Source organism: Coptis chinensis, chromosome 8 (assembly GCF_015680905.1).
Source record: "Coptis chinensis isolate HL-2020 chromosome 8, ASM1568090v1, whole genome shotgun sequence".
Taxonomy (NCBI): domain Eukaryota; kingdom Viridiplantae; phylum Streptophyta; class Magnoliopsida; order Ranunculales; family Ranunculaceae; genus Coptis; species Coptis chinensis.
In genome coordinates this window covers 23,981,223-23,997,764 of record NC_141463.1, presented here as the reverse complement: position 1 = coordinate 23,997,764, position 16,542 = coordinate 23,981,223, and the positions used below count along the sequence as shown (strand labels likewise).

Genomic DNA, 16,542 nt, shown 5'->3' with positions numbered 1-16,542 from the left:
ATTAACATTGTTTTCATCTTCCTCACCGTCACCACTCCATCTTGTTTGGTTATTATAGATGTATTCGTCGTCGGAATCCATTTTTTTGTTAGAACTATAGAAACTAAGTTGAAAACAATTTGTGAAATGACAAAAGTCCGACTATCGCACGACATTTAAACAGGCATAACACGTGACATTAGTACTGGCGCGCGACAGTGATACTAGCGCGCGACATTACTAATGGCGCGCGTAGTGAGGTCTACAATCAATTTTGCGATCGATTGGTCGAAATTTGTGACCACCTAGAGTTGGTCGAAATTTGCGACCAGATTCTCCAAAAAATTTCTTCAAAATTGAAGAGTATACTACCACCACCTAGAGATGCTCTAAGTTCCTAATCGTTTCTCCATTTAAGACTACTGATACACAGTTACACTACAAACCTATCAAACCATTCCCCTACTTTGGATAACTTAGGGTTGAAATTTTGGATGTTTTACTTAGGGTCCAATTTTTCCATATTGGCCGATATTTCAGACCCCAAAAACTGAAATATTTCAGTCTATATTGATATATTTCAGAGATTCCAGTTTTTTTTGTGAAACAGTTAAAATTTCAATATATATAAGGAATATCATTATATATATATATATATATATATATATATCATAAATATCACCGATATATAACGACATATGTTGGAATTATCGATCAACAGTCAATAAAATCGGTTAAATAGTCAACAAGTCAATTGATATATATCAAATATATAAGATATATCGGAAAATACGATATATATCGACCAAAAAAATAAATCAATATATCTCACTGAAATATCACATTATTTTTATATCGTGTACCCATATTTCAATATATATCACCGATATATTGGACGATATTTTCGGCCTTGGTTATATTAATAATTTGAAGAACACAGACAAAATGAATAATCTGAAAAACACAAACAAAATGAGTATCCAGTTATATAGTGCCATTCACTTCATTTTCCACATACCCATTGCTCAAAATTCAAAAAAAATGAGCGTCCACACCAAATTACACATTACACAATGATATTGATACATTTTCCGTTGTCAATTTTTTTCCTTTGCTATATAGAATCAGAACGAAGTCCCAGCGCAATTTGTTTCACCCTTCACCCTTCACCATGGTCACACGTTTAAACTTTAACACCAAGAAATAGAACGGGAGAGAGTGGTAATCATTGCAATTGACAGGCCATTTACTGCTCCTTATAAAATGGAACTTCCTTTCACTCTCCGTGGCTACGCTAAGTCGCTAACCCGTCTACAAACTCTACACCGATTACTAAACCGACTGTCGCACTAAATCCTCACCATCCATTCACTACCAATATTTAATCAACCACAACGTGAAACCCACCCAATCGTTACTCCAATAACCCATTTCACAACTGTCCCCACTACAGTAAATCTCTCCATAACCGTCTGCAGAGAAATAAAACTTCTCTTACAAGACTCACACCTTTTCACTCTCTCCATTCACCCATTCTCCAATCTCCACAAACACACCCAAAAAATGGAAAGCCAAAACATTTCAATTTCCGAACTCCGCACCCAAAACCCAAACCTCCGAATCTACACAATCAAGTTTTTCGACAAACGATTCACAACAACCGTGACATCATCCCCATACGAAATCCGAAAATGGATACGTAGCACTTGGTATCACTATAGTGCATATCGGACCCAACTAATAGTTGGTCTAGGAGTACAATGGAATCCCGATTCCGATAACAATAACCCAGCCGATACGTTACAACTTTGTGTCGGTTCTCGTTGTCTTATTATTCAACTATCTCAAACTGATTACGTACCGGAACTTCTCCGCCGATTCTTGGGTGATACTGATACAACATTTGTAGGGATATGGAATCATTCTGATGAAAGTAGGCTTGAACAATGTGAGCATAAGTTGGTACTTGGTTCTGAACCTATTGATTTGAGGTATAAGGTGGCGGATAGATTTGGGGAGTATGAACTTCAAAGGGCTAGTATGGAAAGTTTGGTTGGGAGGTTTTTTGGGTATCATGGTGTTGGGAAAGATCCAAATGTCGCTAGAAGTGAATGGGATGCGGATTGGTTGGATGATGAACAAGTTCTTTATGCTTCTGTTGATGCTTTTGTTTCTTTTCAGATGGGGAAGGAAATGGGGTTGTAATAAGTTTGTTGGAAATTTCATGCTTGGGAATTTTTTTGGCGTTGGGTTTTAGTATTATGGTTGGTTGTAGTTTTTGTTGCTGGGTATGGTAGTAGGACTAGTATAAGTAGTTTGTTTGGTTTTGTGCAGATGTGATTAATGTGCAAATGTCTTGGAACATGTTCTTCAGTATAGAAGTTGAACACAGTTGAATTTACTATGTGTAAATCTTGGAAGAATTGTTATTTTGAGTAAAAGTTAGTATAATCTCTGTTTAACTTGGTATTTCATTTGTGTTATGTTCTATGATTACTTCTGTTTAATTTTGCTTATATGTGCTGGTTGCGTGTTTTTTGCACTTTTGAATTGTGTTAGATTAGCATTGTGGTGAGATTTATTTGCTCTGTTTTAAAGATGGCTTTCTTGAGAATGTTGTTTTTTGGGGATTTTGTTGTTGCATACTTGAATCTCAACAAAATGAGAGGAATCACTTTGATAAATCGTTTTGCTTGTGCAAGTGTTGAATCAGAAAAATAAGGGTGGGTTGGTTCTGTTGAGAGGGTTTTTGTTGTTGCTTTAATATTGAAATTTTGCGTGCTTGGAGAAACGGTGGCTTTTAAGGGATTTTAATTTCGGGTTTTTTTGACTTAACCCCCCCCCATGTACTTCTCTTTTGCTATTCTCTTTTGCGATAACCCCCTATTTTGAAAATCATTACTGATTGCCCTCCATTCCGTCTGTTTTGTGAGTACCGTCTATTGCTATTTTGTATATTGGCCATTTTACCCCTATTATTAGAGCGGGAATATTTTGGGTTTCTCCAACATTAAGGGTGTGTTTGTTATGATGGAAACACTATGGAAAGGAAAGGAAAATAAGAATGGTCCACCTTTTCCATAGTTTTTAAGGCGTTTGTTTACCTATGGAAAGGAAATGGGCTTTTCCATACGGAAACAAATGGAAAAGGTTTTGTATCCTTAGCTAACCCCTGAAAATTTTGTGGAAAGGAAAGGAAAGGAAATAGATAGATAGGGACTTACTACTAATACACCCCACCCAACAATACAATTATTCATTTCCATAGTTTTTGCAAACAAACATGATTATTCATTTCTCCAGTTTTTACTTTCCTTTCCCCAGTTTACCAAACACATACCATTTAAAATTATTTTCTTTCCATTCCATTCCATAGTGGACCACCCATTTTATTTCCTTTCCTTTCCATGAGTTAAAATTTAACAAACACACCCTAAAACATAAAACACAAAATAGATTTTATGTAAAACCCCCTAAATTGAACAAATGGAAACAATCTTATAACAAATTTTACAAGATTGGAAGTTAATGAATCCACCTGTTGCCAACATGGATCCAGTTCGTGCCGCCATTGTTCCACTACTCTTTTCTGTTTACCCCTAACAATATCAAGTTGCCAAACATTTATAGCTACTGAAGCACTTGTAACCATTTCCAAATTACCCAATTCACTTAAACCCATCTTCAATTTCTCATTCCCTTTCATTAATTAATCATTAAATTCTTTCAATTTTGCAGTATGCACATTAATTTGGCTTTCTATTCTATAAATAGTGCGTCAATGGGCCGCAATTTTTTTTTCCTTTTCTTTTTCAAATTTTGATTTGTAGAGACATTTTAGAAGAGGTGGTCGGTGGGTTTGAAGGATGAAAAGGAAGAAGAATGAGCAATTTTCTTGGTTGTTTTGAAGTTGGGGAAGGATTTTAAGGGGTATGGAGAAATGGGGTTGGGCTTCTTAATGGTGTTAGAAAGAGATTGGAAAATAGAGATTGTAATAGTGTTAATTAATAGGGTTATATACTAAAAACATTACTTTTTTATTAACTCTAATTCTTTATATTTTGAATGAGAATCATATGGGCAAATGTTATGCATATTATATATGTTATTAGTTATATGCACACGTCTAATACTTTATATTGTAGATGATATGGTGTGTGGTGACACACAGAAGATCATATCATCAATACCTTATAAAGTATAAATAAACGTTCACAACCTAGATGGATTTGGACAAACCATTGGTACGGTTGTAGTATAATCTTGTATTAGTCTATCTTGATTGCATGATTATACTAGTACACTTTGTGTGTATTGAACAGGACCAAGTGAGGTTGTTTCTCTTTATATTGACTATATAAGAGAACAAACACCTCTGTTATTATGGATGCTTGTCCTCTTAATCCGGATATAATAACGGGCACTTACGTGCATTGTACATTGTTTTAAATCATCAATGAGTGAGATTCATTTGTGAATCAACAAACTCGATAGATTGGGTAATGACATTGTGTGTAAGGTGTGCTGTTGATTATAGAAGGAATCCGTGACCCGCAGAAAGTCAGGTTGATGATGTCCCCTTGAGGAGCTCCTAAGGATTGTCATGTAAACCCTACAGGTGGATTTAATCCGACATGACAATGAGGTTGAGTGGACTACTCAAGGACATAAGAAGTTGATTAATGTAGTTGTCAGTAACTTGACTTAATCAACGGACATTCGATATCTTAAACACGGGAAGATCAACATGCATATAATATGGAGCCCATAAACGTAACACGTAATTTGGGATTAGGGCAGTAGTGCAACAATGGCCTTTAGTGGAATAAGTTATTTGTTGACGGACTTGGGCAGTGTGTTCTGGGCGAACATGGGAAGCCCAAGCCCGTCAGGAGGCCCAACCCTAATTTCTCCTCATGGTCCCTATTGTAGCCTATAAATAGAAACCCTTCTCTCCTGGCCGAATTCACTATTCATTTTGATTGAAAAAGAGAGGCAAGGAAAGAGAGAAAGAAGGGGGTTGGTAGATCGTTGCCCACACAACGTCCATTATAAGGATAAGAATACAAGAGAAGATCAAGAGGTTGCTGATTCATAGAGCTTGGATTCTTAGAGTTATTACACCTGATATAAAGGTATGAATTTTTAACCAAACCGTGAACACCCTTTATTCCGCTACGCATGGGTTTTCGCGGTTCGTAAATCATTCGGTGAAACCATAACGGTTCCTACAGTTTAATGGTGCTGGTTAAAGGATGAGCATTTGGATTTTGTTCTTGTGCTTTAATGGTGTTTTTTGGGTTTAAGAGAGATGAGCTGCAAATGTTAACTCTGGTGGGTTATGGCGGCGCGAACTAGATTCATTTTTGCAACAGGTGGATTCATCAACTTCTGATTTTTTTTCCTAATTTTCTGATTTTTTGAGAAGGTTGGTTAATGGTCAAAGACGTATGTTAAAAATGGGGGGTTTTTACAAATTTGAAATAGGGGTAAAATGGCCAATATGAAAAATAGCAACTGACGATACTCACAAAACAGACGGAGTGGGGGGCAATCAGTAATGATTTTCAAAATGGGGGGTTATCGCAAAAGGGGGGTACATCCGTGGGGGGTTAAGTAAAAAAACCCCCTCTTTAATTTCTTTGGCAGGAATTTTGCTTGTCTAAGTTGGTTGCGTTTGTCGCATTCTTCTCTATGTTGAATGTTGATTATTTTGGTATGTATGTTGTTTATGTTCTTTGATCTATGTTTTTTTTTCTATAAATGTTGATTATTTTTTCGTTGGAATGTAATCCATTGATGCTTCTGGAGTTTTGGTTGCTGAGATTTTGGATTTCTTAATGGGAGTGCTGAATACAGATCTGAACCAATTAGGTATGGTAACACTTAGTAGTTAATTAGTCCTGTGAAGTTGTGCGGAATTCATAATAGTAGTAAATTTGAGGACAACAAAAGTTTGATACGAAAATTATTCGAGTAAGATTTGAAATGTTTAACAATAATACTTTTAAATATTCGGTCCAATAAAACGCTAACGGCGAAAATACTATATATGTGTTTTAAACGGGTATCAAACGAATGTATTCCTTTAAAATTCGGCGATATATTTTACATTTAAAATTTTGATATATAAGTATATAACGTTTTTATTTTTATTTTTACAATGTTATTCATGAAAAAATAATACAAATGTCAAATTTTTTGTTCTATTTACTATTACTAACACAAACAAAATTTAAAACGTACAACCAACACATCCATTCCTGGTAAACAAGATTACTTTTGAGTTTTGATCTTCAAGGCTATGACTTCAAGAACTAAAAAATGGTGGAAACTGTTTTCTAGCTATGACTTAAAGCCTTCAAGAACTAAACACATGTTTTTCTTATTATTTAGTCTAAGCATTTAGGGGTTATTTAATCTTTACTTTTTTAGTCGGTTGAGTTTTTGTTTTTCTAAGTATTAAAGTACGAGAGTTTCCATTTCCAGTTTCCAACTTTTACAATAAAAGCCTCATTTTATTTTTAATTTCAATAATTCGGCAATAATAAGCCCAGCCCAAGAAATTCATGTATTAAACCGCATCTTTCAAATTTTCGCTGTCTTGTTCGTTTTATACGGGAATCCTTATAATACGTGAATAATTCGCGAATTAAACGGCGAATTACTAGTTACATCATAACTAAAGAAGAAGAAATGGTAATTAAGACATGTTCTCTTGAACATAATGGAATTCAAGAGATTGGGCTAGAGAGTCTCATTTAAAAAAAAAACAACTCAAAAGCCCGACCAATAATTTTTTTGGGTTTTAATACCCTGGCATTGTTTTTATCTGCGTAACAGCGTAAGTGTTTTTTTTATAGAAAATCTTTAGAATCTAAGCTTTTGACTCAAGACCAAGCCACCACCTGTTATTTTTTAATATAATTTATTCTCTTTTTCACCCTTCCAAGATAACTACATGTAGATAAGATAACTACTAGAATAAGATTGAATAAGATAACTACCTGTAGATAAGATAACTACCATAACAAGAAGAGTGAATTTTGGGTTTGAATAGAATTTAGATTTATAAAGAGTAAAGCTAGTGTGTGCATGAATCTAGGCCACCCATAACAGCAAAGGTGTAACACCCGTATTTAAAATATGTATTTATTAATTAATTAATTAATTTAATTATTTATTTAAAATTCGCTGGATTGGATTTGGGATATGTGGGCCTAATTTCTGGGCCCGAGTCTGTGTTGGGCTTAGGTTTCAAACCCGAGTATATATTCATATTTTTCTAGAGAATAGGGTTTGGAGATAAAAATAAAATAAAAATGGAGGCGGAGATAAAAGCTCGTTGGCTAGAAGCGTTGGGGTATGACGATTGATTTGGGAGGAATTCGCCGAAACATTAATTAAGGTGAGTAGTTATGTTTTTCTTTTTCATCGAAACTAGAGTTTTAGAATAAAAACATTTACTGCCGAGTTTTTCTGCTCAGTTTCTTTGTGCTACCTTTACTCTTCCTTCGATATTTTTCGTATCGCGCCAAAGTGGTAAACTTGCCAAATTGTTAAACTGATTACTGTTATATATGGTTTGTTGCTCTTAACTTATTAAAATTATTGAACTGTCGAAGCTTCGAGAAGCTGTTAATGGCGTCGCCAAGCCAAAGGAACAAATCGTCATGTTTTCTGTTTGAACTCTTTTTCTTTGCTGTGGTTTTGAATTTGTTGATTGATGTTGGGGGTTAAGTATTTGATGTGGGTTGTTGGTTGAAATTGGGTGGGCTGTGGAACCTCTGTCGAAGCTTTGAAGAAGTCGTTAATGGAGGTGCAAGTTCGAGTCTGTATTGTTTGAATTTTGTTGTTTATTTTGGGTGGGTTATGCTGTTGGGAGCTTTTGAAGGGGGTTAATGGGTGCTGTTGGAAGCTTGAAGTTTGGACAAACGTTAATGGTGGACGGTCCAGATCTAGTTTGTAAGAAGAGGATGGTTTTAACTAATCGAGTTTTTGTTTTTGTTAAAGTCGTTGGGGTTTTTCCCCTGAGCAATTTCGGATAGATTAGGAGTGCTGGTGGGTGGAACCTGTGGTGGTCGATCCGGTGGTGGAGGGATCTGCTGGAGGAAGAAGAAAGAGAGTGCGATCCGGTGTTCCCGGACGTATTCTAATTTCATTAAATCTATTTGGTTCGTGGGCCTTGGGCCGGTTTCAGTTTTTGGGTTTAGATTTTAGTTCTTGGGCCGAACTAAGTTAGTTAGTGATTTGGGCCATTTTTCTATTTGTTTTGTTTTGGGCCAGTTCTATCTATTGTTGTTGGGTCGGCTCACATTAGTTTTCTTTGGAGCGGTTTTTTTTTTTCTTTTTTTGTTTTGGGCTTGGTCCATATGTTTTAAAATGGGTCAGGTTGATTCACTAGGCCAGTTTAGACTTTTGGGGCCAGGTTCTAAGGTTTGGGTTTGGGTTTGGGCTTGGCTAGTTGGGTCCGAACCATTACCTTAGTCATGAGCCCTTGAGCCATGCACCTTTGACCTTAGCCATGAACCATGGCTATAACCATGAACTTGTTGAACATGGAAATGACGTGTTTACTTTGACTTTGACCGTTGACCATTGACCGTTGACTGTTGACTGTTGACTGTGGAATGTTGACTTTTTCCAGATTTTCACATATTTAAGAATATGGACAAATGTAGTAATAAAATATTGTTGAAAATTGTATAACCTTGTTTGTCATTATCTAATTAAGATTTGACATTGATATTGTGCAATTTTTGACACATGACGAGATAGAAATTTTAGGAGATATAATACTCCTAAAACGCTATAAAAATGTTATGCGATACGTTTGGAACATTTGTGACATTATATGATATGTTGGGATATATATATTAAATGCAATATTTTTGGAGTAATGGATGTAAACACTCCATTATTATATCTGTGAGATGCTATTATGAGGTAGTATAGTATTTGTGGATATTTCCCACGGGATTGTGGCTTAGTGCAATAATATATTGGCACGTGAAATAAGAAAAAGTTGTTATGAGATGTATTGAGATAATTCTAAATATATTTGGCTTAGTGCAATAATATATTGGCACGTGAAATAAGAAAAGTTGTTACGAGATGTATTGAGATAATTCTAAATATATTTAGCTTAGTGCAATAATATATTAGCACGTGAAATAAGAAAATTTGTTACGAGATGTATTGAGATAATTCTAAATATATTTGGCTTAGAGCAATAATGTATTTGACATGCACGTGATAAAGTGAAATGGTTATGAGACATGAATGTATGACACTTGAATAAATTACCTAACGAAAATCCTAGAACCTAGCTACCACAACTCATGTGATTTGGCCCTTGTGATGGGCGTATGTGATATGATTGGCCCTTCGGGCGTTTCAGTGAATCTGAATGGCCCTTCTGGCGTAAGTAATATGATTGGCCTTTCTGGCGTTTCAATGAAGCTGAATGGCCCTTCTGGCGTAGCCGAATGGTGGCTTGATTATTCCGTTCGCAAAATTTAGAACGAGACGTCGCGATATTTTATGTCGAATAGTGGCAGTACTCACATAATGGCTTTCGTGTGAGGGTTACCTGGTGTGCGCCATCCCGCTCAGGGTAGTTATGCACGGAGTGGTTTATTATGTGAGGCGAGGCATGTGGATGTACATGTTCGGCGTTGGGAAGCGATTGTGGTAGCCAGGGAAACTAGGTAAGACATAGATACGTCGTGATTTTAGGGACACGCAAAGAAAGCCTTAATTAATATAATTATGGTAATATGTTGGTTAATGATATATCTTTAGATAGATAATTGTATATGATTTTGCAGAAGGGTGGGTCAAACTAATTACTTGTACAGAGACGACCCACTCTGTAATTGAGCATAAAATGTGGTAAGTATAGAATATGTTTGGCTGGTTATTAGTTTAGTTAGAACCTAAGGCGCCTTGGTGGAGGAACTAAATGTCTTTTTATTATGTGTATGGTTTGTTGTGTGGTTAGTGGGAAGTTAAGGCGTCTCAGTGGAGGAACTAACTGCCTTACATGTGGTATGTACATATCGATATGATTGTTTTTATTATTGAAAGCTAAGGCGCCTCAGTGGAGGAACTACCTACCTTAATTATTATAGTTAAGAATGTCATATTAGTTGTTGGAAGTTAAGGCGCCTCGGTGGAGGAACTAACTGCCTTATTTATTGTGTAAATATATGTATAAGTATATGTTGTGTTTTAGGGCTACTCACACCAGCATTTTTATAATGCTGACTCGATTTGCATGTTTGCTTATCGGGTGTGTTCATTAAATGAACATAGTTGATAAGTCTTGACAGGTTTAGTGTTGAAGAAGGTTGGTTGCTGTTTGTTGTTTGCGTTAGCGTCGCATTTCAAGATAGGTTTTGTTTTCCCTTGAGGTGATATAGATTTTCAGTTGAGACAATGTTATTTATATTTTCATTTGTAATTTTAAATAAATAGTTATTGAAAAGAGATTTGTAACATAATCTTATTTGTTAATTTTTGTAATGAAGATGACTTTTGTTTAAGTTAAAATTTTTATTGGTTTTTAATTATCCACATATTTAAACTGTTCATGGGTTTTGAAAGTTGAGAATGCATCACACCTCGAAAATCGAAGAGTCGGGAACAAATATTATTTTTCTAAATAATTTTGTCGAAATTCGGGGTGTAACAAAAGGTACTGGTGTATTGCTCCACAAAATACTGTCCAAGGGTCTAGAAGCCTACACATGAGTACACCCTGCGCACCCTAGACGTCCTCATTTATAAATTGACAGCTATATGTATTCATATTATATGACAAGAATAAGAAAGCAATATTACATCTCGACCTTTATGTTCGACTTTCAATCACTTGAGGGTGCATCCATATTCCCCAAATGAGTTACTTTCTGCATATTTTTCTACTGGTATTTGAATTTTTTTTTTGAACTTTCTATTTTAGATCATCTTCAAAATTAGAGTCACTACTAAAATGAAATACGAAATGAATTGCATTTTAAAATGTATAACAACATATGAATTTGTATTTCTAAATTTGGAGTAATACAAGGGATTTTACATTTTAAAATGTTGAATAATGATTTCACATTTTAAAATGTTGGCATACGCATTCCTAAAAAAAAATTGTAACATCTATTTACTCAATTACAAAGTAAGTAATGCTTGTAAACTATGCTATCAATATCGGATATCTCGGCCGATTAATTGCCGATTAATCGCGTATCGCTTATAAACCGATTAGTTTTTACTAATTTTTTAACTTTTCTCACCGAACCGATTTAATCACCGAATTGACCAATTAATCGACCGAGATGACCAATTTCTTGCTAAACCGAGAAATTTTTTTTTTTGAAAATATCGGTTCCCCATCCAAAAAAATACGTTAAATTAATGAATTGGATTCTTAAACTGTATTAATAATAATATAACCCAATCAATACACAAAGCTAAGAGTTTACTTATTTTTCTCTTCTTAACGAAAGTTAAATATACAAATTATTATATTATCTCTCTAATAAATATTATCGTTTCTCGATCCCATTTCTTTAAATATTTAACATAATTTTTGTGTTTGACATATCTGTAGTACTCTAAAATTGAGCTAGTTAGATGTGATTATGAGAATTTGATATTTTTTGTTGTATCTCGGATCACTGTTTAGAAATATTTGGTATGATTATACTATTATATATTTTGAAAACGTCAAATATATACATCCGATATAACCGATTAATCGCATAGCGCTCCTCGACCGATTAGTTTTGAAAACCAATTTTAACTGCTTAGCTTGTAAATACTTATGTTTCCTTTTCTGGTGGCTTAATGTTAGTTCGAGAATTTAGTTGTCTAAATTTAGAAACTATTCTTATCTTAAAAAGTTTCCTTTTTAGTTATGTATAACTACTACATTTTGAGTAGCTAGTCGCTTTTGGTTGTTTGCAATGTAAGAATATTTTTGTTGACTTCTTGTAAAATTGGATGACATGTGTCAGTTTCCTATTTTGGTCAAATTGAAGTATTAAATCACATTTTTTTTTTATCAGAATCTTAAGACTACTAAATATTCTTAACTAACCCCTCTAGCTTAATTTTCTATAATGGAATTACTACATGTAAATATTAGAAAAATTACTACGACAGTATAAGTTTTTGGTACCTCGTTTAATTTGGTCGAAGGATCCTCTTAACTTCATTTACAGCACATGAAATTGCCTCTATAAAAATTCGCTTGGATATCTTTATTGAGTAAGTTACTTGTGTGGTACTGTGGTTTAAACGGTTTTTAGTGCAATTTTGAGATGCAGGGAGTTCTTTGATCAGGGTGGCTGGTCGAACAGGCATGTTAGGCTGCCTGACCCCAACTTTGAAAGGCCTCGTACTCCCATTGCGTCTCTCTCGCCTTAATTTCTTTCAACATTAAACGCATTTCTTAGAAATTGCTTACTCATGTAGGAATTTCTCGCCGTGACTAGTTTACCGCCACCAGCAATAAAACTGATGAGAACTAGTATTACAACAAAATAATGATTAAACTTGTATTTCATTTTATATTTGTACCAAAGTAGATCATGATATAAGTAGATTAGATTACACCTGTAACTTGTTACTCCCGCGCTTGATTTTTCCCATTTAATTGTCCGAAAAAAGTACTTGCTTTCGGTGACACAAGGCTGTTAGTGTGAGTATCAATGAGATAAAAGCCAGGTCTCAAATTTTTTGGAAGACCACGTATCTCACGGTAATTATTCGACCCACTTAATGGGTCACACACAGCTAAACGCTCCGTATCCCACAGCACTAGCAGTTTCCCGTTGCTAGTAACACACAAAGAAGTGAAAGCACTGTAAAGAACGGACAATATAACGGTGGTCCATGATTCTTTCACTTCATAATAAACACATTGTGACATTGGCAAAACCGACTGAGATTTTGTACATGCAAAGGCTTTTTTCATCAATTTTGCAAGACTACTTTTTGTTGGGGTTTATACCAATACCAATCGATTCCCCCACTACACAGATAATTTGTATTTGAACACAATTCAACTCTAGACAAATTATAAATATCAACTACAACCTATGCTAATATGCTCAACTCTCTAAATAACTATTAACAACAGATAATAATGTAAAGTAGAATTAAACGCATACCACAACACAAAGATATACCGTGGTTCGGCCAATGATGCATACTTCAATAAGAGCTAGTTCTTTATAAAGTGGGAATGAAGATTACAATCTCTTCTTTCAGTCTCTCACCTTACTAGATCACTTTTATATCTTTACAGGGTTGTCTCTCTGTAAAGGTTATCTCTCAATCTTAATAGCTTTCAAGATTGAGTTTTCTCTGACTTTTGTTCTGTCTATCGTGTGTTTGGTTTTGCCAAAAACCCAAACATATAGTGCAAAACTTCAGCGGTTCGCAAAAAATAGAATCTGCCAAAAAAATAGGCATAGGCGTGCGTGGCTTCTTTGCCTTGAAGCGATGTCCAGGGCTCTTGGCGTGGCCGCTTCATATTTGCTTGTGGAGGGGCGGTGGGGCTCTTGCCTTGGGCGATGTCGAGCACTTTAAGCGCGGGCGCTCTGTCTTCTCCACACCTGGTGGGCCGATTTCTCTCCTTCTCCTCATGTGAGGGATAACTCCAACAATCTCCCCCTTCCGAATAGTGAGGGGGGATACTTCCATGCAATTTCCAAATCAACAGGAGGAGTCTGCTACCATTCCGGCGGTAGCACAACAAATATCAAACTTACCTTTCAGTAAGACTTTGGTCATCATATCTGACCCATTCTTGTCGGTATGATCTTTTCGATACACAAATGCTTGTCTTCGAGTACTTCTCTAATCCAATGATAACACACATGTATGTGCTTGGATCTAGAATGGAAACTCGGATTCTTGCTCAAATGGATGGAGCTCTGACTATCACATAGAACTACAAATTGTTTCTGTTTTAGCCCTAGTTCGTCGAAGAACCTCTTCATCCATAACATCTCTTTGCAACACTCAGTGGTTGCAATATACTCGGCTTCTGTAGTGAAGAGGGCAACATACTTTTGCAACTTTGATTGCCAAGAAACTGCTCCCCCTGCAAAAGTAACCAGATAACCGAAGGTGAACTTCATCGAGTCAACATCACCTTCCATGTCTGCATCAGTGTAGCCTTCAAGTAAGGTTACTTCTACCAAAGTACAAACACTATTTGGAAGTGCCCTTGAGATATCTTAATATCCACTTAACACGTTCCCAATGTTCCTTACCCGAATTTGACAGAAATCGGCTTACAACACCAACTGCGAAAGCAATATCCGGTCTTGTACACACCATTGCGTACATCAAGTTGCCCACTACGGATGCATAAGGAATCTTTTCCATCTGACTTTGCTCATGCTCACCCTTTGGACACATCTCTTTGGTCATGCAAAACTGGCCACCAAGCGGACAACTAACTGGCTTTGCTTGATCCATGTTGAATCTCTTCAACACCTTCTCAATGTAGCTTTCTTGAGAAAGCCATAACTTTCTACTTTTTCTATCTCGAGCGATCCACATCCCAAGTATCTGCCTTGCTTGACCCAAATCCTTCATCTCAAAGGACTTACTCAAGTCTTTCTTCAGCTTGGATATCTTGTTGATGTTTGGGCCAACTATCAACATATCATCCACATACAATAAAAACACTATGAAATCCCCATCTAGAAATCTCTGAACAAACACACAATGATCATAAGCAGACTTCTTGTATCCTTGCTTCGCCATAAAGGAATCAAACTTTATGTACCGTTGTCTCGATGCTTGCTTCAACCCATAAAAGCTCTTTATCAGCTTGCATACAAGGTGCTCCTTACCTTTGACCTCAAAACTCTCTGGTTGGTCCATGTAGACATCTTCTTCAAGGTCTCCATGAAGAAAAACTGTCTTAACATCTAGCTGCTCAACCTCTCGGTTCATAATTGCGGTCATACCCAATACCACCCGGATGGAAGTCATCTTCACTACAGGAGAGCAAATCTTATCAAAGTCAATCCCTTTCCTTTGACCGAATCCTTTCACAACAAGGTGAGCTTTGTGCTTTAGGTGAGGATTGTTTTTCTCATGCTTGACTTTGTATATCCACTTATTCTTGAGAATTTTTCGTCCTTGTGGTTTCTCAACTAACTCATAAGTGTGATTCTTATGCAAAAATCCATCTCGTCATGCATGGCCTTCAACCACTTTTCTTTGTTTGTACCTTCAAGTGTCTCTTGATAGTGTAGGAACCATTATTTCAGAATATAAATTTCTACAAACCGTGAAAACCATGCGCAGTGGAATTAATGGTTCTCATGATTTTGGATTGGAAAAATACCTTTAGAATCGGCTAAGATAACTCTGAGAATCCAATAGCTATGAAATTAGCAACCACCTCTTGATCTTCTGTTGTATTCCTTTCAATAGATTGGACGTTGTGTGGGCAACGATCTACCAACCCCCTTCTTTCTCACAAAGCTAGAACTGATTTTGGATCTATCTATTCTTGCCTCTCTTTTCAATCTAGATGAATAGTGAATTCGGCCAGGAGAGAAGGGTTTCTATTTATAGGCTACAACAGGAACCATGAGGAGAAATTAGGGTTGGGTCTCCTGATGGGCTTGGGCTTCCCATGTTCGCCCAGAACACACTGCCCAAGTCCGTCAACAAATGGCTTATTCCACTAAAGGTCATTGTTGCACTACCGCCATAATCCCAAATTACGTGTTACGTTTATGGGCTCCATATTATATGCTCGTTGATCTCCCTGTGTTTAAGATATCGAATGTCCGTTGATTAAGTCAAGTTACTGACAACTACATTAATCAACTTCTTATGTCCTTGGGTAGTACCACTCAACCTCATTGTCATATCGGATTAAATCTACCTGCATGGTTTACATGACAATCCTTATGAGCTCCTCAAGGGGACATCATCAACCCAACTTCCTACGGGTCACGGATTCCTTCTATAATCAACAGCACACCTTACAAACAATGTCATTACCCAATCCATCGATTTTGTTGATTCACAAATGAATCTCACTCATTGATGATTTAAAGCAATGTACAATGCACGTAAGTGCCCGTTATTATATCCGGATTAAGAGGACAAACATCCATAATAACAGAGGCGTTTGTTCTCTTATATAGTCAGTATAAAGAGAAACCACCTCACTAGGTCCTGTTCAATACACATAAAGTGTACTAGTATAATCCTATAGTCAAGATAGACTAATACCAGATTATACTACAACCATACCAATGGTTTGTCCAAATCTATCTAGGTTGTGAACGTTTACTTATACTTTATAAGTTATTGATGATATGATCTTCTGTGTGTCACCACACACCATATCATCTACAATATAAAGTATTAGACAGATGCATATAATTAATAACATATATAATATGCATAACATTTGCCCATATGATTCTCATTCAAAATATAAAGAATTAGAGTTATTACAAAAGTAATGCTTTTAGTATATAACCATATCAGATAGTACATAGGTTCTCCACCATCCGA

General features: G+C 36.0%; 1 protein-coding gene across 1 annotated transcript; it reads left to right on the top strand.

Annotated features, from left to right (window-relative positions):
• The first annotated feature begins 1,239 nt into the window (after window positions 1–1,239).
• On the top strand, window positions 1,240–2,448 carry LOC147480677 (uncharacterized). The gene has a single exon (XM_086578073.1). The coding sequence runs from the start codon at window positions 1,543–1,545 to the stop codon at window positions 2,182–2,184; it is 642 nt and encodes a 213-aa protein (XP_086434199.1). The 5' UTR covers window positions 1,240–1,542; the 3' UTR covers window positions 2,185–2,448.
• Window positions 2,449–16,542: the final 14,094 nt, after the last annotated feature.

What these genes read in the sequence shown, in the direction of transcription:
- LOC147480677 (XM_086578073.1), top strand. Translation starts at nt 1,543, where the DNA reads ATGGAAAGCCAAAACATTTCAATTTCCGAACTCCGCACCCAAAACCCA.